Here is a 26752-nt window from a genome sequence, read left to right on the forward strand (position 1 = left end):
GGAGACACCTGAAGGACACTGTGACTCTGTGGAAAGCCCGTGTCGGAGCAAGCTCCTGGCAGTGAAACTTGCTGCTCTAGAGCTCTAGAAGAAAAACACCCACACACACATTTTGTTGGGCAAATGAAGTGAGGTCCCTTACCTCTGAGTGCTGATGGAGTAGCGGGCCTCCCGGTTACCAACATTACGAACCAGCAGAGTCTTCTGGCTGCTGTACTTCACTGGACAGGTGGAGAAGTCCAGGTGGAGGGGGAAGTCCAGGACCGCCCGAGCACCAATAGCTCGGATCGGCACAATGAACTGTCCCCTGTCTGTGACACAGGTGATCTGGTGGGAATAATCCTGAGGGGAAGGAACAAATCACAGTACGTTCAGTCCCCAGCGGAAGGAAAACTGCTGCTTCCCACCACTAACAGGAGCCTTTGAGAATGTAACAGCACTTCTTTCTGTAACGACCTTTCCCTCCAGCAGCACCACTGGGACAGGGCTGGTACCCTGCAGAGAGGAAACCGCCCTGCTGATCCAGCTGCCTCCTCAGTGAGCTGGCAGAACCAGACCAAGTCACCTGATAGCTTGATGCCAAAGCACCAGAACAGAGTAATCCCACGGAAGGGATTGCAGCAGATCAAGGACCTGCTTCCAGCACCGCTCCGCACCCGGTTATGCCGCAGCACCAACTCCATCCCAGTGACCCCACTTGAAGCTTGGTGGGGGATGCTCAGGTACACTGTTGGATGGACTTGTCCACCAGCCATTGGTGAAATCACAGAATCACAAGGTTGGAAAAGACCTTTAAGATCATCGAGTCCAACTCTTCCTGTCCTGTGCTAAACCATATCCCTAAGTGCCTGATCTGCCCTTTTTTCAAACACACCCAGGGACCGTGACTCAAGCCCCTCCCTGGCAGCCTGTCCCAGGCCCTCACAACTCCTTACTGAGATGACTGTTTTAACATCAGGGGAGGCAGAGATTTCCCATCCCTTTCCACAGCATCTCAAGGACAAGGCTGGGGACACCCACCCTCCGAAAGCTGATCCACCTCCCCAGCCCCGAGCCGGCTCTGCTCCATACCCAAGCTATTCCTGAGAGATCCCTGACAGGTACTGAAGGGCACCAACAATTCCAGCCCTGCCCTCGGCGCAGCCTCTTCCAGCTCCTCCCAGGCCCTGAGAGCTCTCACTGCACATCTAACCTCTGACTTCCCTTTCACCTCAGCCCAACCCTGGGGGAGGCAGGGGACAGCTCTGCTCTCTCTGCTGCACACTGTGGCACAGACGATGCCTTGCTAACGCCTCTGAAGTTTCTAGAAGTGACTGGGTGCCTTCCTGAAGCTGGTGCTCTCAGGCCCTCAAGCGGGAGGCATGGGGACAGCCCCACCAGAGCCAAGCATGCTATTCCCAGCCCTGGGCTGCTTCAGCAAGGAGCCAGCCAGCCATTGCCCTGTCCCCCACCCCCGGCTGGCTGGGGGGCAGCAGCAGGAAGGTGAATTAAGCCACCAAAATCATTTCACTGCCAGGTTGAACAGCTCCATCTCCAGATGTACGGTGGAGTTAGATGCCCTAACCTTGCCTGCACACGCTCTTTCAGGCCGATGTCTCTGTCATCTACAGAAGTACCGCGCTGTGAGTAGCTGCAGACTGCCGGACCACAGCCTAGAGCACTGGAGGAGCTTTAGAGGTGATGTTCAGCTGTCTCACTACTGTGTCCAACATGACACACCCAAAGGTGACACCAGGTTTCAAAGGTCCTTGTCTCAGATCCTCTGAATAACAGGCTGCTTTTAAACAGACTTTTGTATTTCTAGTTACTGGAGCAAACCTGTAATTACACAGCAATGGGCAGATACTAGAAACCAACACCTTGAGCGGCCAACCCACCACAAGTAGTAGATTCTTTTGTCTCTGAAGTCAGCAGACGTTAAACATGCCAACACTGAAGGATAAAAACAGTCTGAATTGTCTAAGAGCCTACAGCCTATGACCTTCCCCATGGGAAAAAAACACTTCCCACAGTTCTAGATCCAGCACAACCCTGTGAAACCAACAGTTCCTCCAAACCCCCACCCGATGCCCTGTTCTGAACCTAGCCCTGTACATTCCCCTGAAGGCACCAACCTCCTGGGACCTCCAGTCTCACCTTGTTCTCCTCAGGGGTAAAAAGGACACGGTAGGTCAAAGCCAGTCCAACTGCTACAGTGCAGGACACACCCTTGGGCTTGACCAACTTGAAATAAGGTGAGTCCTCCAGAGTGACCTTCACCAGCCGAGGAACCTGTGGGAAAGACATGAAACTGCCATCTTGGCACTCGTGGAAACACGAGAAGAGCAGCCTTGGCCGTGCCCTGCTGACATCCTTCCTTAACCACCTTTCCAAAGCACCTTGAGCTCCGACACTTCTCCACTTTTCCCTTCCCAACTTCCTGGGGAAATCACCCCCCGATGCCAGGTTGGGGTTTGTATCCAAGGAAAGGCAGAGACCTTCAGGAGCACCTAACTCTGGATGCGCTGGGGCTCTCCAAAGGGAACGCAGAGCGTCACGTCGTCCGAGGAGACCCCGAGCGGAACCCAATTAAGCTTCGCAGGAGCTTCAAGCAGCACCTAAAGGTCTCCCACTGCTTCTGCTAAGCCAGTGGCTTTCTGCTGCTGTTTCAAAGCCCCTTTCCTGGAGTGCTAACGCTGCTAACTGTAACTTATTCAGGCATCAAGCAGAGAAGCCTCAGCCCCTGCGCTTTGACAGCAAGCTGCACAGAGGCAGCCAAACAGGCTACAAGAGGTGGAGGTGCCCAGACAGAAACCAAGGGTAACCAAGGACCCACCAGGACACTGTCCACCCTGAGGTCTGCAAGGTAAGGACCATACAGCCACCAGTCTGGAGCTCCCAAGAGGAAGGATGCTGACTAGGAAAGCTCCTTTGAGTCAGGTCCCATCAGACTCTGGGGAGGAATGGGAAGGTTTCCACCATCTTGTAAAACCAAGGTGGTGAGACATCTGATTCTGGGTGTGCTGCCTAACCCGCTCTGCTGTACACCACAGGAATTACACTGGTATCTTCCAGCACAGTCCTAAAGCTCCGTGTCCCAGTGCTCACCTTGTCACAGTTCCTCAGAACCAGCGTCGCTTTGCAGACCTCATGGGGGGTGTAGTTCTTAAACACCACCTCTGATGGGAAAGGCCGAATTAAGCTCTGGTCCACGTCCACTGCTGAGGACTGGAGATGAAAGAGAGGAGAGAGAGATTCAGGGGCTGGGACAAAGATTCACAGATGAGAGCCCCATGCTGAACAGGCTCAAGCTAAGAAGCTCTTTTGGGTCTTTCTCCAGGTTTCCTTCTCTAAAACGCAAGGCAGTGCTGATCTGCAGCAGAACCCTGTGGCTGGTGTGGTCACACAGCTCCAGAGCACGCTCACTCTGTGAGAGCCACCAGCACCCACAGAGCAAGGGAAACCTGAGAATTTACACAAGACACCGCAGGAAACAATTCTGGGATGATCTTTACTCTGTGTCCCACACATCCCCAAACATCATCTTTGATGCAGAGCCTAGAAACCAGCGAGAGCAGCAGCACCGGAGGAGGTAAGGCCGAAAGGAAAGCAACACAGCAGCTAGAGAAGAGCCAAGTGTTGCGAGCGCTGGGTGGTGACGAGGTTCTGCTTCGTTCTCAGCATTACTGAGCACCTTGAGCAAGACTCCACTGGGTATTTCCTTCTCCCATGAGCTTTAAACAGATTCTTTACCCTATTCTGCTAGTGCAGTGTTATTTAATCCTGCTGCAGAAGCATGGCTGACAACAGGCACCAGCCGCAAACCCTCAGGGAGCAGAGGCATTCCTCAGAGATAAGTCCTCCCCAGCCTTGTCTCCCCTCTTCCAGCTGCACTGTGCCCACCCGAAAGACAGAGGCAGGTCTCCCACTTGCCCCCAGACACCACGGTGACACTGCAGCCAGTAGCTGCAGCTCACTGCCAGTTCTGCCTGCACTCATCTGACACGTTCCCAACCTCCCGTGCTGTCCCAGGCAATCCCTCACCCGTTCCTTAAGGGTCTCTCACTGTCCCCCCCAGTAACCCCCTGTCTGGGCGGTGTCATACCCAGTGGTCCTGCAGAAGCAGCAGCTTTAAGCACCCATCCAAGCAAGTGTTACTCCAGATAAAACACATCCCCCCCACTCTGCCCAGGGGGACTTCCCTGGCAAGACCCTGAAGCCTGCAGCCCTCACACCCTTCTGAAGGCTCACGCTCCTCCTTCCAAGCCAAAGCATTAACAAATCGGCTCATTAAGCCCTGAGCAGGTACCGCAGGGTCTACGGCCTTCCAAGGCTGACTCTGCCACTGCTGAGGGTGTCACGGCCCTGAGGGTTTGCTGTGACTACACCAAGCAAGGAAGCAGGAGGTTAGTTCAGAGGGAGGATGGAAAATGGCAAGCTCCTGCCCTTGTGTCCCACCCCAGCCTTCCCCCAGTACCATCCCTTTGGTGACAGCAACTCAACTCCAGCAGAACTTGGTCGGGGGTTATTAATCCTGGCTTAGCACCAGATGTTGCTTCAACATCGTCCCAGGGGGGAAATATGTTTTCCCTTTTCCCCAACAGAAGGAACTCGACCAGCAGCAGCGGTTTGAAAGGACAGCAGGACCTTGTCACCGAGGTATTTAGAGAAGCTGGGGGCAAGCCTGCCACCAGCACACACCTCCTTCAAACATCACATCAAACGGCAAGGAAAAGGGCAGGAAAAGGTCTACCTCATGACGGGAGATTTCACTCGTGTCTAGAGGCGGCAGAATCCGGGGCCGCCTCATCTCCCGGGTGCTGGCCAGCCTCTCTGCCTTGGGGACAGACATCTCCAGGAAGGCAGAGGGTGTCCCCTGAAACACAAAACACCAACAAGAGCTGCAGAAACATCTCTGTTCAGAAAGGCTTTTCTTGTTCAAGCACCCCTGATAAACCATTTGTCACCACAGCCACTAGGATAGTCCTGGAAGTTCCCAAAGTTCCCCACTGAAATATTTAACATCAGTCAATGAATGATGGAGAGCGGAACACGAGCTCTAACCAAGCGGCTCTGTCCCCTGCGCTTCTCCTTCATCCTCTGATGTGACACGTTTGAGCATTTCTGCTCTTCAGACATTTGTTTCCCCTTTAGCTTTGCAGGACTCAGGCAGTGACCTTTGAAAGGAGTGGGGAGGAGTCATCAGAAACCCCCTAACTCCATCCTCACACAATGCTCACAACCAGCCGGCGTGTGGAGATGTCACTGCCGGCTGAATTGCAGGAGAGCAGAAAAGTAGCGCTGTGCTGGGTCCAAGCTTTAGTTATCTTTTTAATTAGCCCTTGTTTTCTCTCTGTTCTGGCCTCACAGCCCTCTCCACAGAAGCATACAGAGATACCTCCTCCATGAGGTTATCTCCAGTAAAGGGAGCCTTGGTCAGCAAAAGGCACATTCATGGATGGGAGGAGGAACTGCCCCACGTTCATGGATGGGGAGGAGGAACTGCCCCAACTCCACAGCTGCTTCAAGGGCTGGATCTGCGCTCAACCCAGGATGACACTCATGACAGAACTGGTTTGGACCCCATTCTAGCTGGGACTGGACACGTCTCTCAAGTCTTCAGGCAGAGTCTGAGCAGCCCCACCACATCCCCAGCTGCTGGGAGGGCAGGGATGGTCAGAGCAGCGCCTGCAAGGATGCTTCCGTGACAGAAGATACTGCTGCCCTCACCAAGAGGATGGGTAGAAGCACCCCAATGCTTCAGCTACTCCAGTGCACTGCCCAGGACATCCCGTTAACTGGGTTTCAGCAGCACATTCAGACAAGACTCTGGACTTTCAGCCCACATTCCATCTCCCACTGCACCTTGATGGCCACCTCCAACACAAGTATGGCAGCAAAGAGATGGGGTGGTGGTGTGTACCTTCACAGTGTGGCTAAACAGGAGGGGCAGGCAGAGGAGGGACACAGGGCAGGTTTCCAGCCTTACCACAGCTCCTATCTGGCCACAGCAGGTACTTACATTTACATACTTCTTCTTTGGAGCTGTTACTACTCTCCGTTGTAATATTGTAGAAAGCTCACTAGATCGACGAACGTTTTTGGTAGCCATGTCTCAGCTAATCTGGAAGGAGCAACAATGGGACTTTGAAAATTCAGGAAGAGAAGCTGACCCCAGGCGACTTTGTGCCCGACCTTATCACCTGCTCAGGGTTATTACACCAACCTCCAGCCCAGGGACCGCGGCTGCCCCGAGCATGAACAAGATCAGACCAGATCCCTTCCCACTTCGCCAGCCCAACGCCCACCCTCCGTGCCAGGAGCTTTGCTGTGTTTCTAACTAACGCAGCACGGAGTTCAATGTTCTGATGAAAAACTAGAGTCTCCAGGCTCAGTCGGTTGGTTTGAGCTACAGAAATTATCCAGCAACTATGACTCCTTCCAGGCATGAAATTCCCACAGCCCCCAAGAGCATTTCTCCCGGGAGAACAAGGGCCCTAATTTTCATTTATTAACACTCACACTCGAGGCTCTCTACAGGCATTCGAGGCTGTAACAGCAGAAAGAAAACCACGAAGCCATTAAAGGAACAACAGCAATGAGCTCAAACATGAACACCACGTCTGTGCAGGCAGGGCTGCTAAAGACTTGATCCTAACGGCAGTTCTTCTCCAGCACCCCCACCCCACAAGGACTGCGGGTTGACTGGTCCATGGCTGGCTTTTAGGTCCATGGCCCAGTCGCCAGCCTGACAACCACCTCTCCATCTCCATCACACACAGCGAAGCACTGCCATTCTGTAGTGGCTCCTGTCAGGATCTGAGCCAAAGCTCATGGAACTCATAGGCAGACACAGGCTGTCAGGCTGTTTCCACAGGCAGTATCTTACCCTACCCAAAGCAAACGCTTGGACCCACAGCAGCCTGCAGCTAAAAGCACGAGGCGAACAAATCCGCCCTGCCCAGGGGCTTCAGGCATGTGCACAGCAGCCACGGCTCTGCTGCCACACAAGGATTTGGTCATCTACCCTTGAACCACACACCCAAGCTGGAACATGGGGCACTGCCAGCACCCCTAAAACCCATCCTCTCTCCCTTTCTGAACCACATCCCAGCTTCTGTGGCATCAATTCACCGTGCACAGCTGTGCTGTGTCCACATCCTGACCACTGCTGTCACCCACAGAGCTCTGCTATCACCCAGCTCACCCAAAATGCTCCCGCAAACCCCAATCCAAGTCAAAATCTTTTAATCTCAACCTGCAAACACCTTCTCAACAAGAGTTCTGCGCATCCCTGCCCAGTTCTCACGAGGGAGTTTGAATCTCTGGCAAAACCAACAGCAGTTGAATTTAAAAGATGCCAAACTGGAGACATGCAAACAGCCAAAAGCAGCGGCAGGAGCATCACCCCCCGCCTCACCTCGGCAGGCTCCAGCCTCATACCCACTTACCCAGCACACACACACATTCCTGGCTGCCAGAACAGACAACAGGCCCTATTTCCTGGCTTACTGCTGTCCTACTCAGCACTGCATTAACCCTGAGGTGTAACAGACACTTCACCCAGTTACACCCCACCCTGAAGGCACTGAAACCCTCATTTACACGTCGCAACACTGAGGTTTAAGCTCCAAACACCCAAAGGCCCGTGAACAAGAAGAGGAGGGCAGCACCAGCAGCCTCCATCCCCTCCACTCCTGCCCCAGGGCCTGGATGCGGCCACAGCTGCATCCCATGGGGGGGCAGACCTTGGCCTGGGAAGTCTGCTCTGATGGGGAGCACAGCGGGGCAGCTGGAGGGGGCGGGGCAGCTGGGGGGGGCAGGCCCCGACACAAAACGCTGCCGCCTCCTCCAGCCCGGCATGAGAGCCCCCCCTTCGCTCCTTAGGCAGCCTCCCCCCTGAAATCCCGCCCTCCGTCCCTCCCAAACAGACCGCCTCCTGGCAGGGAAGCCTCCCCGGCAGGAGGGTGAGCACCACGGCCTGACACAGTTCGGGCGGCACCCAGCTCACACCCAACACCCCCCCCCGGGCACGCTGTGCCAGGCACCCCGACCTCTCCAGCCCCCAGCCCCGGCGCTCCGCCCGCCCCCGCTCCCGCCCCTCCCGAGGCCGCACCTCCGGAACGCAGCCACCGCCCCAAAAACACGGGCTTGGGCACCGCTATCCCCCCCCTCCCGCTCCCGGGGGCCGTGGGGACACTCACACGCCGGAGCGTGGCTGCCAGCCGGGCTGCTGCCGCTGGCAATGAAGCAACGGACACAAACGTTCCCGTGGCAACGGCGGGACGCGAGCGAGGCCCGTGCGGCAGCACCCGGCCAGCCCGGCCTGCGGGCCCGGCCAGCCCCGGGCAGAGCCGACCAAGCGCCGCACCTCGGCGGGGAGTTACTACCCGCTCGCTCCTGCGCCGGGACCGAGGAAACCGGCGCCACGGGCGTGGGGCAGATGCCGCTTGGTGATAGCTCAGAGCCCAGTTCAACCAGCTCACTGCCTTGCCGGCGTCTCCTGACCCCCGGCCCGGCTCTCCGCACAGCCTGGCACCCACATGCAAACCACAAGCAACAGGCTCTGACACTCAGCGCTCCCCACGTTCTGCTTCCCACCAGCTCCAGCACCCTCCAAGCGATGTTAGAGTCTCAAGTGCCTCCTGCCTGCCCCACCGTGCACTGCAAGCAGCTCCTCTTGCAGGAGCGCGGACAGGTGGCTGAATCGTGCTGCACTATACACAGTAAATCCTCCTCCTTCAGCTGCTATAAGGCACCTCTCTCCAGAGTAACTGGTTCATTTGCCTTTCTATTACACTTTGCTGGGAGAGCCAGGATGCTCCCGAACACTTTTCTTCACCTAAATCATCTTGCCCTGTTCAGGCTTAAGTAGCAGGACCACGTTTCTTGCTTAGAAATCACCCGCTTAGCCGTAATTACCATATAAACAGCATCTCACGGGAGCCAGGAAAGGAGATTTTCCAGGACTAATCTCTTGCCCCTCCAGCCCACCACTAAGTGGCTGAGCGCTTTCTAAATCAAGCCTTGCTCCCCAGGAAGCCTCACCTGGCACCTTTATACTCCAGCCCCTCTTGTCTTTTTATCACTTCGGTACTGCCATCCCACAATTTATTGTAAAAGCTCCACCACGGCAGAGATAATTAACAGGAGCCTCGTGTTACACCTTCCCCTTCCTGCTTTTCATAAACTCAAGCTCTCAGCTGGCGGTGAGGTGGGCAAGGCGGACCAGGCTCCCTTCCAAGGGCCTGCCAGAGCTTCACAGTGCTGTGAGTTTACAGCCACAGCTCCTGCCGTCAGCACTTAGAGCACTATTTTCCCTCCCCCAGCACCTCATCTCTGCTATCTTGGGCTTCCCAACTTGCATCAACCCTTCCCCCCCACTATTTACTCTTTTTCCTGCATCGGGACCACATTTCATTGTGGTTGGCAACACATCAGAGCTTCCATGCAACGAGAGACCTCGGAGTGGAAGAGCAGGAGACAAAAGGACTATTACCGGGTCCCCAGGTCGGCAGCAAGTGGCCTGAGCGGGGTCAGAGCTGCCTCTGTCGGGCCGAGGAGCACGTTAGCGAAGCGCTGCCATTCTGTAGTGGATCCTGTAAGGATCGGAGCCAAAGCTCATGGAACTCATAGGCAGACACAGGCTGTCAGGCTGTTTCCACAGGCAGTATCTTACCCTACCCAAAGCAAACGCTTGGACCCACAGCAGCCTGCAGCTAAAAGCACGAGGCGAACAAATCCGCGCTGCCCAGGGGCTTCAGGCATGTGCACAGCAGCCACGGCTCTGCTGCCACACAAGGATTTGGTCATCTACCCTTGAACCACACACCCAAGCTGGAACATGGGGCACTGCCAGCACCCCTGAAAGCCATCCTCTCTCCCTTTCTGAACCACATCCCAGCTTCTGTGGCATCAATTCACCGTGCACAGCTGTGCTGTGTCCACATCCTGACCACTGCTGTCACCCACAGAGCTCTGCTATCACCCAGCTCACCCAAAATGCTCCCGCAAACCCCAATCCAAGTCAAAATCTTTTAATCTCAACCTGCAAACACCTTCTCAACAAGAGTTCTGCGCATCCCTGCCCAGTTCTCACGAGGGAGTTTGAATCTCTGGCAAAACCAACAGCAGTTGAATTTAAAAGATGCCAAACTGGAGACATGCAAACAGCCAAAAGCAGCGGCAGGAGCATCACCCCCCGCCTCACCTCGGCAGGCTCCAGCCTCATACCCACTTACCCAGCACACACACACATTCCTGGCTGCCAGAACAGACAACAGGCCCTATTTCCTGGCTTACTGCTGTCCTACTCAGCACTGCACTAACCCTGAGGTGTAACAGACACTTCACCCAGTTACTCCCTACCCTTCAGGCACTGAAACCCTCATTTACACGTCGCAACACTGAGGTTTAAGCTCCAAACACCCAAAGGCCCGTGAACAAGAAGAGGAGGGCAGCACCAGCAGCCTCCATCCCCTCCACTCCTGCCCCAGGGCCTGGATGCGGCCACAGCCGCATCCCATGGGGGGGCAGACCTTGGCCTGGGAAGTCTGCTCTGATGGGGAGCACAGCGGGGCAGCTGGAGGGGGCGGGGCAGCTGGAGGGGGCAGGCCCCAACACAAAACGCTGCCGCCTCCTCTAGCCCGGCATGAGAGCCCCCCCTTCGCTCCTTAGGCAGCCTCCCCCCTGAAATCCCGCCCTCCCTCCCTCCCAAACAGACCGCCTCCAGGCAGGGAAGCCTCCCCGGCAGGAGGGTGAGCACCACGGCCTGACACAGTTCGGGCGGCACCCAGCTCACACCCAACACCCCCCCCCGGGCACGCTGTGCCAGGCACCCGAACCGCTCCAGCCCCCAGCCCCGGCGCTCCGCCCGCCCCCGCCCCTCCCGAGGCCGCACCTCCGGAACGCGGCCACCGCCCCAAAAACACGGGCTTGGGCACCGCTATCCCCCCCCTCCCGCTCCCGGGGGGCGTGGGGACACTCACACGCCGGAGCGTGGCTGCCAGCCGGGCTGCTGCCGCTGGCAATGAAGCAACGGACACAAACGTTCCCGTGGCAACGGCGGGACGGGAGCGAGGCCCGTGCGGCAGCGCCCGGACAGCCCGGCCTGCGGGCCCGGCCTCACCCTGCCTGAGGGTGGATGTGGGAAGCTTCCCGTTTCCATCAAGAGTGCTGGGATCTCAGGTTGTCAGATGCTCCTCACGAGCTATGGGGGGAGTTTGGGGTTTCCACCAATGTCAGCTTCACCCTCCTTTCCCCATGTAAATCAGAAAGCTGTAAATAGCCTCTAGACGAGCAGGGATCTAAAGTTTGTGTGCTGAATCTCCTCCCAACTTTGAGGAGGAAGTTCAACAGGTTCAATGTCCTTATTCCCCTCTCAGTTCAGCGATCACAGCTGGGCCACACATTCAGCCTGAGTTGATCCCTGTGCTGCAATGCTCTTTTACAGCAACGTAGATGATGGAGCAGGTCACCCCCAATTTGTGCTGGAATCCTTCAGACCTGGGGACTGCGGGGTGGGAGAGGCTGGAGAACATATCTGGTGGGTCTGGCAATCTTGAATACATCTTAAGAGCTTTTCTGCTTGCCCAAGGCCAGCTCTTCTTATTTCTGGGGAGCTCTGAGTGGTATTGCTCCTTCCCAAAATGGGGATACTGGTGTCTGAGCACAGCTGAGGCTGCGTGTGCTACTGCAGCGCTGCTGGCAGGCAGCAGTGAGTTGAGGGACAGGCACGTAATTAGCAACTGCACCTATTTTAATGGCATCTTCCCTTCCTCTTATGTGAATCTGTACCCTAAGTCATTGAGTCAGTGATGAAGAATTAATTGAGTGGTTGTGGTTGCCATTAGAGAAACAGCAGTCACCCCCTGCCACGCTGCTCAGAGATGGCTTTTGTTCCGTGCTTTGCCCTCCCTGTTTGTGCCAGAACAGTAGGTGGGTACAGACCTGGGAAGATGCAGCTTCACCAAACACCCAGAGCAGGACCCTGGCTTGGTGTTGGTGGAGCAGCAGCAGCTTGTTGTCCATCCCACCGAGTGTCTCACCTGCAGCCCTGGTATTTCCCTGGGGTTGTGTGTCCTTCTGGAGTTGGTCTGGGGAGCCGAATCCTGCTGGGTGGGCCCCTGCGCATAGTCAGAGCTGCAGCCACGTTGGCAGTTGTGGTCCTGGTTTTTAATCTTACATAGAGGCTTACTGCAGAGGCTGGGCTAATAGTAACTTGGAGCAGCGTCTGCCCTGACAGCTCTGGGTGGGGAGACAAGTGTTGCCTCCATCAAGTAAATAGCCATGAGAGGCACAGTGACCCTTCGGGGCTAATTACAGCAGCCTGGGTTAGTCTGGGCTGTTCCAGTGCTGCATGTCCATTGGGAATATGGCCCTGTGCTTCTCCTGGGGACCCAGAAGGCTGATCCTGGAAGTTTTTCACTTCCTATTTAGAGATTTTAATTGTTTTAATATATGGCTTGAGACAAACCAGGTTGCTAGAGCAGCAGCACACCTTGCTGAGGATTGTTTTTTGTGTCTCCTCATCAATGCTGTTACAATACTCTGCCATGTCCTATGGGGAAAAAATCATCAGAGTTATCACCATGTACCTGAAATATGCTCACAGTGTGGAAGGTGAAGTTGTTACTTGAGGCTGGTGGCTGATGGAGACTGAGCTGAAAAACACGGGACTTGGGGTATGTGGAGGGTCAGCCCTGCCGAGAGCCGTCGCCGGCAGCGCTGTGGCCAGTATGGCAACGTCAGTCTGGCCACAGCAGCAGTGAGAGTGCTCAGCTCTGGCTGTCACATTAGAAAGAGCTAAGGAGTTGGCAGCAGATCATTTTAGGCTCCTGGGAGAAGGGCTGGCTCCTCCAGGAGATGCAGATTCACCGCTGTCCAAGACAAAGTATTGATGCTTTTGATGCTGACTGGGGCAAGGCAGGAATAACTTGTCTGGGGAATGTGGGCATGTTCCCCAGGGCATGCAGCATGGGCCTTCCTGCTCAGAGCTGATTTGTAACCTGAGTTTCACCAGCTGTGTTACTGGGTGTGTGGGTTACGTGAGCTACGCTCCCAGGAACTCTGCTGCCTGTTTGAGGAGGTTCTTGGGGACACAGCTCAGTGACAGGTTACAGAGCCACTGCTACACACAGGTACCTGTGGATTTCCTCTTCTATACATGGCCCCTCGTGCTCTCTCCAACCCTGCTCTGAGCTGCCCTTGCCAAGCAAAGAGTGAATGAGACCACTTGTGTTGGAAGCCTTGGCTGGCCCTACAGCTCTGTACATGAGGCAGTTGGAGAGCACCCAGTCATAGTCCCCTCTGCTCCACAGTCAACATCTCCTCTGGCAGCCAGATTCTCCTGGAGTTGAGTGGCCTGTGAGCTAATCCTGGTGGCAGAGCCCTCTGCTCTTTGTTTTGAGGTGTGCTGCTGATGTGCCCGTCTCCACCCTGGCATCCAAATTCAGCAGCACTGCTGAGCACCGTGCATCTCCCTAGCAAGCTGCCTTCAGGGAGTGTGAGGGGGTGCCCCAGGCAGCTTGGGTGCAACCAACTGACCACTTTCCTCTGTCCTGTGACAAACAGTTTCTCACCAGCTTGGATGTCTCCTCCATAGTCTTCTTTCTGACAGTTTCTTGGCTTCAATGTTCTTTTTTGCTTGACACTGTTAATACTTCCCCCCTCCCCGTGCCATGCAAGTGGCAGGATGTTACTGGTGTCTGTGCAGCTGTGAAAAAGGCTGCTGGGCTTCCTTAACTCAGTGCATGGGCGAAGCTGTGATCTGGGGGGACCTGAGCCAGGGACCTAAGTGGCTGATTCCAGAAGCACAAGCTTGAATTCCACGATCAGATGGGTAACCCTCAGTGAAGTGTCTTCTGCGAATCCGTTTCAAACTAGAGATGAGGTGCTTGTCCTTCAGCTGCTGGCTGCTCCCATACTTTGTGCAGTCTGTGAGCATATAGGGTGCTGTGCCTTTCATTGCCCTGGAGAGGCAGATCCCCCAGGGAAAAGAGCAGGCAGAGCCAGATCTGCAGGAGCAGGGCTGAGCTGCCTTGCGATTTCATTCTTAAAACACACTGGCAGGTTTAAAGCTGAAGAAGAGGAGATGAGTGAAGAAAGGTGAGCAATGAAAGCTTGCCTCAGGATGTTCAGCCCAGTGGGATTGTGGGGGCAGAGAGCTTTTGAGTCAGACCTCCCACTTTGTGCACACCTCAGTGAATTTTCAGGCCGAGTTGCTGGGAGGGAAGTGTCCATGTTTTGTCCTGACCTATCCAAGGTTAGTTTAAAAAAACAGTTGTTGCCCTGTGAGGGTGATGCAGAAGTATGAATGGTTCTTGTCCCTTGTATGGCTGCTGAGGCTGGAATGCTTTGGGAACTCCCTCCTCTGCTGGTGCTGCCTGCCCTGCACCCCAAAGCAGCGTCTCCTCTGACAGCTCCTCGCAGCCACCCTGTTGCTATGCAGACACTGCTTCCTGCACGTAGCCAGCTGTGTTGCCCCCTCATGGGAGGAGAACAAGCATTTAGCACCTGCCAGCCCTGTGGAGGCATGTCTCTGCCTCCTTGGGCACCAACAGGATTAGTTTTGCAGTTGGTTACATGATGCCTGCCAAAATAGCAGGCAAAGCTGAAGGGGTTGGGGGCTACTTACAGGTTTGATGTTGGCTCGTGCTCTGTGTGCAGAAGGGAGACCAGCCCAGGTCTGTATGGCCTCACACAGTCAGTGCTGGCAACAAGCTGAGCAGATGGTTGAGCTGGGTCCGAGTGATCCTCACGGTGATGGTTCTGATAGTTTTACCGCCAGCCAGCCCTGGGAGCAGAGCAGGGGATGTGTCTGTAAAGGAGCCTCCTCCTCACCCTGCTGGGCTGGGCAAAGGCGCTTTGGAGCCTGCTGTCAGGGCTGCATGGGGCAGCTGCTGCACAGGGCTCTGTCCTTCAGAGCCTTCTCCACTCCCCAGCTGCTTGCTGGGGCTGGGCACCACTCCCTCTTCAGCAGGTGCGTTGTCTCCGACCACCAGCATCACAGGGCACCTGGAAGTGAGGGGAGGAAGGGGCACAGTCAGGGCTTGGCCTGGGTGGGCTCCACTGCCCTGGAAACCCCCACGCCATGCCAATGTGACTCTTACCGCAGTGTCTTGGCATTGGGCACGGTCCCAGGCCGGTTGATGTCCAGGTCCCTGCGGCTGATGGAGAAGAAAGAGGGCCAGTATGAGCCCTACAGGCAGGTGCTGCCACCAAAGCGCAAGAGCCGGGGCCTCACCAGCTCTGGGAAGCAGCACTGAGCCCCCTGTTCCAGCACCCCATGGCCACCTCTGCTACAACTTGAGTAGAGCTGACACTGTGGGTTGCTGCAACCAGCAGCGTGGCGAGGTTCGCAACCCTCTTCGTGCATGGGATGGCATCTCTTGCCCCTGCCCCAGACCTGTTCTAGCACCCAGCACAGGCAGAGACACAGTAACACGTGCCTGTGGCAGAGGCAAGGTGCCACCACTCCCACATTCCTGTGCCAGGTGATGACAACACCCTACAGGGGTGAGGGTTCTCATGGTGGCCTCGGGGCCACCTACCAGCACTGTGGCCCCTCACCTTGGCACAGATGGGGGGGCTGCCTGCTGGCAGGGACTCCTGAGGTGCTCACCTGTTGTACATGTTGAGGAAGAGCTGGAGGTTGAACTGGTTCACCACGCTGCCAATCTGCTGCCGATAGCTCTGCACCAGCTCCGTGTTGTTCACCAGTTCTTCCTGCGTGAGCAGGAGATGGAGATCAGGGCAGGCACTGCTGCATGTCACAGAAACCCTACTCCCCCAGACCAGTCCATAAGGTGCCAGCCCGTGATGTGGAGGAGGAGGATGCTGGGCACAAGTCACATACACGTCGAGGCTAAGCCCCAGATCTGACAGGAGGGATGCCAGCAGGGCTGGACTAGTCTGATCCCTGGGAACAGTGTAGGGCCAATGGCACTGTGGCCTGGCAGGCAGGGCACAGGGAGGGGGCCAGCTGCAGGGCCAGCAGGATGCACAGCCCTTACCTGGCTAAAGAGGTGGGACAGAACAGTGTCTGGCAGCGTGCTGGTGAGGCCAGAGAGCTGTGGAGGGAACATAAGAAGTTAACATGCTGCTGTGGCTGGCTCCTGCCCCAGGGAGTCACTGGGTGTGGGAAGGGGGTTGGGACCCTGCCCACCTTGGCGGCTGCCCAGTCAATCCAGCCTTTGCCATTGGGGTCGATGTTCATGAGGACCAGTCCTTCAACCAGATCGGGGAAGATGAGCTGCAGTGAGCAAGAGGGATGATGCTCAGCAGGAAGGGGAGGTGCACCCCGTGCAGCCCCTGACAAGCACCACTGCCCCACTGCACAGACATCGTACAGGGATGACATGCCCCATCCTTGGAGAGATGGGAGACCTGTGACTTCCCAGCTGCCATGGCACTGCCACCCTGGCCCCCCTCATCCCTCCAGCAGTCTTCACAGTGGCACAGCCTGGCCAGGGTGTCAGGTCCTGTTCTTCCCCATGCTCAAGGCTGACTGCAGATATGGACAACTTGGGGCCAGCCCACCCCAGCCCCAGGCTCACCGCAAACTTGGCCAGCACGTAGGCTCCTGCCCCAACACCAATCCCGATCACATACTTGAACCTGGAAAGCAGAGAGGTGCGTATGGGGGGACAGTGGGCTCCAGCGTGGGTTCCCTGGGGGTCCCCTTCACCCACAGCATGGGGCACAAGAAGACACACTGGGTGCCAGCTTACAAGGACAACTCCCCCAGCCTCAAGCCCCTGCCTGTCTCCCTGCCCCATGCCCTCAAACTGACAAACATGGAGTGGACAATGACTCACCCAAAATGCTGTACCACACTGGGCAACATGGCAGCCAGCTGGTCCATGGAGGGGTACTGGTACCTGGGGCACAGGACAGCAGTTATGGGACCCATGCAGAGCAGGAAGGCTGGGACAAGGAAATGCCACCCACCCACACACCCAGCCCCATTGCCCACCCCCAGCCAGTCAGTGCCTTGGGCTTGGCACAGTTCAAAGAGACCTGAAGGCAGAGCACTACTGCCCAGGCAGTGACAACCCAGCGAGCAGGGAGGTGACATCCTGGAGGGCACAAGAAGCTGGCACCTACCCCTGAGGGAACTGCGAGGCTCCTGCCTGCTGGCCTGGCGCATCCACATGGCAAACCACAAAGTGCTTCGTGATCTCCTGCATGTCCTCGTAGTTGAAGAAGGTGTTGAAGCAAAGCTTGTCTGTCAAAGGTCAGGTGGGGATCAGAGACCAAACACCCTAGCACAGGGGCAATAGAGAGAGGTTGCCTGCCCTCCCACTGCTCTTCAACTGGGAGGTGACATGCCACCAAAATTCCACCTCCTTTCCCTCCGGGCTCCTCATCTCCACAGCAGAGACCACAGCCACTGTCAGCAAGGGCTGCATCCCTCCTGGTGATGGGAGGCATGGGGATGGATGGACACAATGAGGAGGAGGAGTTTGGAGTGAGCCTCATCAGCATGGAGGTGTGGGACTGGGGGATGCAAAGCCAGGAGTTGCAGGACCACCCGGTGGGCAGCATGATTAGCAGTCAGGATATTATTTGCCATATCCTTAATCCCCAAGGGATTTGCTCAAGAAAATACGGGATTTAAGAAATGTCTGCAAATCTCCCTGCTTGGAAACAAAGAAACAGCCCCAGCACTGCTGTGGACAAGCCACCACCATTGCAGCAGGGTACAGCCATTGCCAAGGCCTGGAGAGATGCTGTCCCATGCCATCAGTGCCAGGACAACCTTCCTAAAACATGGGGCTGAGGCAGGTTGTAACATCCATCACAACCAAAATGACACACCCCTGGACAGGAGCGTGCTGCTGGAATGGTGAGGCAGCTCACAGAGCTGCCAATGGCTTGGCCTCAGCTGCCAGTGCAGGGGGGATACACTTCTTCCAGTTCACAGGACACTGGGCCTCCCAGCTCAGCTGCGAGAGCACAGCCCAGGGCAGAGGTCTGGGGTGCGGGTCCAAGGCTGCAGCCTAACAGAGAGCACAGCATCCACATCGGGAGCCCTTGCTCAGGGCCCCTCCTTTCCTGTTACTCCCCATCTCCTTTAGCCCCCACTACACCCTGCCGTCAGTTGGGTCCGTGCTCTGAATACCAACAGGCTGGTGGTGGCAGGGCCTGACCCAGCATCCCCTGCATCCCATCCTGCCTGGCATGGGCAGGTGGACAGCTGGCACTGGGGTGGCCGAGCACTCCTGGCTGCACTTGGCCCAGACATTGGGTTTGGCTGAGTATCCAAACCCTCCTGGTTCTCTCAGATGCCTGGGGAGACCCAATGCAGCCTGGGGACCTTCCGCGGGAGGAGGCAAAGGAGCTGAGTCAGGGGCTTTTGGTCACCATTCCAGCACCCCATGCAGCCCCAGGACTGCTCCTGCCTGCCCCTGCACCCTATGGCCCAGGAACCGGCACTCACGGTTGAGGCCCACGTCATGGTACGTCAGGATGGCCGGGCGATTCCCCTTGGGTGAGCCCCGGATGACCATGTGCAGCAGTCCGTAGGGGGTCTCAATGTCATGTTCCTGGGGGAAGAGGAGAGATGGGGTGACACCTGCCTGCCCCAAGACATCCTCTCCTGCCCTGCCATCTCACCCCTCACCGCCGCTTCCTTAAGCAGCTGGGTCCCACGGGAACACAAGGGAAGGAGGTGCGGCCATCCTGGGAAAATCCAGCTCTGGGCATCCCAGTGGTGGCAGACAGCAGGAGAAATCAGATACCAACAATCCCAGCCTCCAACAGGGAAGGGGAAGGGAGGGATTGGTATAGGATAACAGGATTTAGGATTGGACAGGTCCCAACATGGGATGGGATCACAGACTAGGATCAAGGAATAGAGGACTGGGATGGGATGGGATATCCAAGAGGGTGTGGGAGAGGAGGATCGCAGGTCAGGACAGGATAGGACAGGAGATCTTTCAGGGTCTAAGATGGAGAGATTTTTGGCAACAGGGTCACAGGATGGCCTGGATTCCCTGTGCCTGGGAGAAACCGGCAGAGATCAGACCCTGGGAAATGCTGCAGCCTGATCTCAAAATGACAGCTAAAGTAACCTTAAAAAACCCTTGCTCTGAAATGGCTGTGCCCCCATACAGAGAGCAGACCTGCCCCGTGCCTCAGTTTTCCTGCCTGGGACAGCTGCAACCTCACCTTCGTGGCCATTGTCCCAGGACAGCAAGGGAAACTGAGGCTGTGAGCCCAAGATCTGTACAAGGCATTGCCCAGGGACAAGGGACCCAGGGTCCAGACACCACTGCCTGCCAGCCAGCCCGCTGGCAGGGACCACAAAAGGGGATGCTGGCAAGGTGCCCAACCGGCCTGGTCCTCTCTGCAGGTACTGGCAGCCTCATGAAGGAGCTGGTGGGAGGGGAGCAGGGATGTGGGCGCTCCCACAGCTCACACGCCGCCAAGGACTCTGAAGGACACAGGCCTGCAGTGGGAGGAACCCCTGAGGACAAGATCTCCTCACTGCAGTGCCTCCTGCCATCGAGATCCACTGTCCCTCAGCAGGTACATGGTGCCCAAGGACAGTTCAAGGGCTCTGTGGAGACAATACTCCACTTCTCAGGGGCACCTTGACCCTGGCCCTCATCCTCCTCCTCTCCACAGGGCTGTGTCAGGCAGCCAGCAATGAGGGGGACATCCCCCTGCAACAAGATGTGGGGAAATTGAGGCAGAGAAAGGACCTGGCCCAAGGTCACAAAGCAGGAGGCATCCATGAGGTCTGATCCTGGGCACGGGGCTGCCTTCATCCCCATCGTGGCCCCAACAGCTCAGCCTGCAATCCCATCACAAAATCACATGCCCAAGGTGGCAGCTCCTTCCCCAGCAATGCTTCCCCACCCCCTGACAAGCCACGCACATCTCTGCCCGTGGTGCACCCTCTGCAGCATTGTTGGGTACCGCAGCCCCACTCCTTGCTGCAGGGGTGCTCGCAGATGGGGAGAAGCTGGGGATGCAACAGTGAGGAGCTGCAGGGGGGCAGGGGGGTGGGGGGGTCCACTGGCAACCCATGGCCCCAGCAAGGAGGAGCGCAGGGGTGCCTGAGAGAGTCCAGCCCTGCCCAGGTTACCCCTTCACCACTGCAGTGCTCCCACCTCGCTTGCCTGCCCTCCATGCCAGCCTGTTGTCATTGGGTGTTGCTGTTGCTGCAGAGACTAGGAAGTATCCCAGGGATTGCTTCAAAACAGCAAGAGACCCTCTCCTTCTGCAATCTGCAGCATGTCCCCCACCATCAGCAGCCCACAGCTTGCAGCTGTCCCTGCTCGCCTCGGCCTCAGCACCACATCTCCGCTGGGCTCAGGAAAGACGCTCAAGGACAATGCGTCCCCGAAACCCGGGGCACGTCAGGGATGCGGCAGGACGGCTGGGGGAAGGAAGGGCTCCCCGGCAGCAGGTTTTCTCTCCCCCCCCACCCCTCCCCCAACGCCCACCTCGCCCACACCAAGCCCTCCCGGGTGCAAAGATCCAGCCTGGGCAATCGGGGGAGGTACTGGGACAAAACTCCCTGGGCAGGGAGGGCAAACAAGCACGGGGACGGTGGTACCTACCCCATCCCAGCACTCGGGCATGGCGAGGAACGAGGTGGACGAGGATGCGCAGGCAGGGTGGGCTGAGCACCGCGTCCCGACGTGGGGCACGGCGGTGTAGCAGGCTGGGGCGAAGCAGAGCTGTGTGCTGGCTCAGCCCCTCGCCTCCATTTATAGCGGAGACCCAGCCCTGCGCTAAGCCCTCCCTCTCCCATCCCCCTCCATGGGATGCGCAGCCCCGGCAGGTTTGGCCTCCATTGCAGGCAAGCGCTGTGATGGAGCCAGCACATTGGCTGTCGCAAGAATTATTCATGCTCCAATTGGCCCCAAATACCCTTGTTTATGAAGAAAAAAACCGCCTGGAACCATGCGGTACCTGCTCCATCTTCCCTCCTTCAGCAGACAGACAGGCAGGGCTGCCCGGACAGGGTTGCACCCGCACCCCTTGCAACACAGGCAGCGTCTCGTCGCGGCAGAGCCGGACAGTGCTCGCCCACACCCATCACGCACACACACAGAGCTCCAGCCCCATGCCAACACACGGGATGATGCCTAAGTCTGCAGTTGCCCTGACCAAGGCCCTGCAGCAACACACATGCGCCAGGACACACACACCCCCCCGAACCGACACTGGTACCTAGAGGGGAAGGACATGCACAGGAACATGTACTGACACAGGGACCAGGCAAAACCATGGCCCCCCACCCCCCCCAAGTCTGTGCACACAGACTTCAGAAAAATAAATGCAATGGCCCATACTGCAGCACATGCACCCCACAAAATGCTTGCACACACCCCACACCCTGCGTGTCTGCATCAGTACATGTTCCTGTGCACGTATGTGCATGGGCATATGCATGTAAGGAGCACGCCTGCTGCATCCTTCTCCTGCGTGCTTAGTGTGTATGCCACGGGCATCCCACATGCCCATGGATGCACAACAACCTGTACACATGCAGAACTACATGCACATGCTCACAGAGGGGCACAGGCATGTACACATGTGAACACTGCCCAGGCACCTGTGAACCCAACCCAGCAGCACAATCATGCAGCCTGCTGCAGGATGCTGGCACACAGGAGACATGCAGGATTTAGCCCCAACCTGGGCATCACCAGTGGCAGGTAAACAAGGCAGGAGGCAAAACAGCCCAGCAGCACTGAGGGGGTCAGATCATGTCCCTGAGCCAACATGTGCTCTGGACACATGCAGCTTGTGCCCATGGGTGGCCTTGTGCCACCACAGTCCCCAACCTCTCTGCAGGCTCCAGGTGCCGTCCCCCCGCCTTCGGCACAACCAACGCCTGGGCTGCTCCAGCACAAAGCTGGGCCATTACCAATTTAGCAAGAGTCCTGCAGTCTATCCAGTGCCTGCCCAAAGGGGCTGGAGACCCACGTGCCAGCACCAGACCATTGCAGCATCCAGTGAAGACCCTCCAGCCCCCCCACCCACCACATGATGCTCGGTGCCAGCTGCAGTTTGCCATCACATCTGCATCATCCCCACCCAGCAGCTCACCACAGCTTGCTTCCACCATGCCTGGTACACAGAGCAGCCACAGGCTGAGGAGGGTTCCAGCTGCCTTCACCAGCACATGCATGGGCTTCCCTGTCCTTGGCTTCACCCAGCAGGATGGTTCCTGTGGAGTCTCTGGTGTCTAATAACATTTTTCCCTAGGGAGAGCCCTTTCCCTGACCTGGATAAACAACCACCCAGAGATGGTGGGGAAACACTGAAAGCAGCGTCCGACAAACAAGTCAGGGCTGGGCAGCCAGGGGGTCTGAACGTGGGAGAAAAGACAGACAGACGGACTGGCAGCAAGATGGCATCCATCGTGCCTCCACCAAAGAGCCTTTCCTCTGCATTGTTTTGTCCCACGGGGAGCTCAGACCCAAGCCTGGAGAGATGCACCTCTGCTGCTGAAGGACCACATAGGAGGAGAAAGCCCAGCTCCAAAGTGGTTCCTGGCACAAATACAAACTGTTTGTGGGTCAGGGTGCCATTTCTGCTTTTCTCAGCCAAAGAGAAGGAGCAGCCACAGCCCCCAGGAAAAAGCAGGAGGTGCATGAGCAAGCAAAAAAAAGAAGTGGCAAAATGAAGGAGCAAAGGGGTGGAAAACCTAATGTGAAGTGAGGCATGAATGAAAAAGTGTAGCAGGGAGATGGGAAGGATGAGCAAGGCTGCCTCTGCTTGAATAGCAGTGAACAACATCCCCACCCCATGGTGCTAGCCCATCCGCCTGGCAGGTGGCTCAGACCTGCAGCAGGTCCAGGGCACCCAGGTCCTGGGGCAGAGGCACCTGCCCCCCTGCACCATAGCTTATGCCAGCACCCCCAAGAGCTTTACTTTGGCTCGTGGTGGCAGCTGGGGGGCCCCCACTCCTGGCCACTGCCCCAGCCAGACCAGAGCATCTCGGCAAGGGAGCAGCAACTGGCTCTGGGGAGGAGCAGAGGGACAGCAAAGAGTGAAGCGGGACTGGACTGACCAAAGAGGTCAACCTAGAAAATGGGGTAAGATCTCCCCAAAGAAGGGTAAGCAGCCCCCAGCCTTTGCAGGAAAGCAACCTGCAAAAAGCCAGGGTGAGGGAAAGGAGGGGGTTGCCCCAGCACAGCCTGGGATCCTCATCCCATCCCCACCCTGAGGCTCTTGGAGAGGAACCAGGAGGGCACAGGGCCTGGCTGGCTTGGGAAATGCCACTTGACCCTTTCACAGTTCATTTTTTAGGTACTGAGTGCATGCAGGTTGTTCATCACTGTGGCATTTTCTGTCGAGATCCACTCCATCTGGGCAGCACCAGGGACCCAGTTCTGCATCACTGTGGGCCAATCCCTGTAACACCATCATGAGAAGATGGTCCTGGAGCAGGTGCTGCTCTTGAGCATGCCCTGCACACTCACCAAGTCCTGCCTGCCCCAGCACAGCTGTGAGAGCTGTACTGGTGCCCGTGGCACACTGAGACCTCCAGGCAGCCTGGCACTGCCACCTTCCTGGGTACCGCTCTAGGTCTGTCAGAAAGGGAACATGGGCTCCCCTGCCCCTCTCCCAGGACAACTGAAATCCAGATATATTTTATAGGTGTTGCTGTTTCAGTGCCAGACCTGATAGGGCTCAGCCTGCACCACTTGAGCCCACCCTCCCAGCATTCCCACCTACTGGCAAAGCAGCAACACACTAGTGTCCCCTGGGAGAGGGATGCTTGGGGAGAGGACCAGGGAACAAGCTGAGGTCCAGCAGCCCCACTATCTTCCCTGCCCCTCTACCAGCACCCTGGTCTCTGCAGAAGGGTGGGATGTGGTGTGAGATGAGCTTGGGCAGAGGTGTGAGAGCAATGAAAATAAGCACAGGAGCCAGGCTGGAGCTGAGCCCTCACAAGCCCCAGGGCCACATCATGGGGCTCCTCTGGAGAAGCAAAGCAGAGGTACAGGGCAGGCGCCAGCCAGGGGAGCAGAGGTGCCCCGCTCTCTGAGGAGGAGGGGGGACCAGTGCCCCAGTCCTCCAAAAGAGAAAGAGGCTTTCAAATATCCTTATGTAAGTGGGGAGCTCGCATTGCCTGGGAACCCATTGCCATGGCAATGGTAGAGGGGCTGGAAAAGCAGCTTGGCCCTCCTGGGAAGAAATTTTCTCTTTTAAAGAGATTTTTGTCCCTGGCCCATTGCCAAGTCACATCCCCCCCAGTCACATCCAAGTGCCAGCACACAGCACTCCTGACAGCATGCCCCCCCCCACCTGCTCCTGCCAGGGATCACAATGGATACACAGCCCCATGCACACACTGACCAGGCACTGCTTCCCTACAGAACGGGGGGGCAACAATGCCCCTCAGTCCACTCAGCACCCCACAGCCTTCCCCAGCCACAGGCTTCCCCACGTGGGACCCAGGGGTGGGGGCACCCACATGGCCAGTCCTACCTTCCAATCCATGTCCACAGTGGAGAGGAAAACATCCGAGTTCTCCTGGGGAGAGAATGAGCTGTTAGGGACAGAGGCATCCCCCCCACTGTCCCTCGCTCCCACGGTGCCCTCCTCCCACCCAATAAATGAAGCCCACTGACACCACAAGTCCCCACTTCCTGGGGCAGTGCTGGCTGCAGGGGGATGATGCCCACACATGTGTACACACATACATGCCCGTCTACCATACATGCGTGTGTTAGCATGTATGTCACACACAGGGCACGTCATCACACCAAAACTGAGCCTGGCCTCACCCCTGCACCAGCACAAACACCAGCACAGCCCTGCACACAGACAGGCACTGAACACCAACAGGCATGTGCATGTACCGGTGCATCCCCACCCCAAACCCCCACCTGTGTCCTGGCCACCCCCGTGCGGGAGCCAGAGCCACCACAGCCACCAGACTCACCAGCTCGGCATCCTGGCCCCGCAGCAGCGGCTTCTCCTCAGTGAAGCGCAGCTCGTGCAGCCCTGCCATGGTCATCTCCTGCAGCAGCAGCCCTTCCCAGAACAAGGGGGACATCAGGACCCACAGGGATTCACCTCAGGCCCCTTTGTCCCAGCACCCCCCCCCCCCCCCATTTCCCTGCTCATGGGGATGGGACCCAAATTAGCTTCACTCAATCCGTATCACAGGAACTTGGTGCTTTGGCAGTGAGTCCCTCCATTGGAAGCTGGTGCCTGGAGGAGCCTGGCTCCCAGTTCCCACCCAAATTGAGTTCTCCCAGTTAAGGGCAGACTTGTCTCCAGGATATAGTCTTAGGCAGACCAGGAGTCCAACCCAATCTCCATGCTGGTTGCCTCTGTAAGCCTCAGCCAAGGGCAAGAACATCCCAATTCCCATCCCAGCTTCCAGCATCATTCAGAGAGTGAAAATCCCATGGTTTTTCTGGTTTTAGGCTGCAAGCAGACATGGGTGGGACAGGGGGAGACATCCCTGCATGGACAGAGCAAACAGCAATGTTTCCCAGCCATGCTGGGATGCTCCGAGCGGAGCAGAGAGGTAGCCAGACATTTGTGCTGCAATGATGGAAGAAAACCAGATGTGAAGCCTTTACTCCCAAACTCTTCTGGCCGGTGAGGCAGGTGCTGGCCAACCATCAGCTTCTATTCCAGCCCCCACATCCTCCTGCAGCAAGGTGTTGCACACCCCCAGGGTGAAACTGTGCTTGACTGTTGCTGCTGGCTGTGCAGTGGGTTTACAGCTGGTCTTGGCAGAGCTTCGGGAGCCCCACCCCACATCCAAGGCTGGACCAAACAAGGGGCTGTGGCCCAGCCTGGCACTGACCTTCACTGTGAATCCAGTCACACGCACCCCATCAATAACTAAATACAAGATAGGAAAATGAGCTGTCGCAGCCAATTAACATGCTGGGCTTAATCACCTTGTGGGCTTTCAGGGTGGAGGTGAGGGACCAGCTCCAGGCCAGAGGCTGGGGAGAGGCAGAGTGAGGGGTCTGGTGGGTTGCAGCCATCCCTGTCTGCTGGCTCCCTCAGGTGAGGTCCAAGAGCCCGAGGCCACTGTGGGCACTTGTGTGCAAGCACACAGCCATGGTATGACATCACTGCTGTGCAGACACCCCAGCCAGCAGAGAGGGGGCTTCCAAGGCACCCCAGGAAGGGCTTGAGCCCCTAGGCAGACCTGCTTCTTAGGAGAGCAGCCAGCCACAACTGCCAAACCCAAAAGGGTTCCACTTAAAGCCAGGAAGCATTGCAAGGTCCACTGTTTAGTGCCTCTCAATTAATTAGCATCCCGATGATTCTATGATTGAGGCAATTGCTAAGGAGATTAAATCGGTCTCAGCCACAAAGCTCTTCCCAAAACCTGATTCTCAGCAGTTTTCCTTTCCCCATACCACCCTGCCCTGAGAACATCTTGTTAGAGCACAGCCTTCAGCCAGGACTTGGGAGACTCTGGGGCTGAGGGTGGGATCGCCTTGCAGAGATGCTTGGAGGCTAAATGCCACTGCACCCCCAGGGCTGCACAGGGAGGGCCTCACTTGGAGGATGCTGGTATAAATCCAGAGCAGTGCTTGCTCATTGGGAGCAGCGTGGCCACATCAAGGTCTGGCTCTCCAGGCAGGGGATGATCTCTTCAACCCCTTCTGCCTACATCAGTATGGGATAGACCCACAGCCAAGCAGCTAGAGCTGCATTCCTGCACCTCAGAGCCCAAACCAAACAGAAAAGTCACAGCTCAGCCTCCAGGCAGGTCTTGGTAAATCCACCACAACTGAAATAAACCCCATTGATTTGGTGCAAA

The 26752-nt window shown here is 56.9% G+C and overlaps 3 protein-coding genes across 3 annotated transcripts in view; 1 reads left to right on the forward strand and 2 right to left on the reverse strand.

Annotated features, from left to right (window-relative positions):
• LOC311196466 (hydrocephalus-inducing protein homolog) overlaps positions 1-4831 on the reverse strand; it is a gene marked incomplete at its 5' end in the record, with an annotated part of 68543 nt that extends 63712 nt beyond the window's left edge. Inside the window, 4 exons of the mRNA XM_084270038.1 lie at positions 143-342; positions 2137-2271; positions 3088-3207; positions 4733-4831. Of these exons, the coding sequence (XP_084126164.1) occupies positions 143-342; positions 2137-2271; positions 3088-3207; positions 4733-4831 (554 nt within the window). The remainder of the gene's footprint in view (positions 1-142; positions 343-2136; positions 2272-3087; positions 3208-4732) is intronic.
• The window catches only part of LOC311196741 (protein NDRG4-like), a gene marked incomplete at both ends in the record, with an annotated part of 721213 nt that overhangs the window by 659458 nt on the left and 35003 nt on the right, over positions 1-26752 (forward strand).
• On the reverse strand, positions 14817-24985 carry LOC311196467 (protein NDRG4-like; the record flags this gene model as incomplete). The annotated part of the gene is made up of 11 exons (XM_084270039.1): positions 24899-24985; positions 24442-24486; positions 18422-18527; positions 17086-17206; positions 16797-16859; positions 16536-16596; positions 16145-16231; positions 15993-16049; positions 15602-15705; positions 15090-15146; positions 14817-14994 (listed from the first exon to the last, which is right to left on the reverse strand). The coding sequence occupies exons 1-11, from the start codon at positions 24971-24973 to the stop codon at positions 14817-14819; spliced, it is 954 nt and encodes a 317-aa protein (XP_084126165.1). The 5' UTR covers positions 24974-24985.

The sequence above is a fragment of the Gallinula chloropus genome (genome assembly GCF_964237585.1).
Source record: "Gallinula chloropus genome assembly, chromosome: 13".
Taxonomy (NCBI): Eukaryota; Metazoa; Chordata; class Aves; order Gruiformes; family Rallidae; genus Gallinula; species Gallinula chloropus.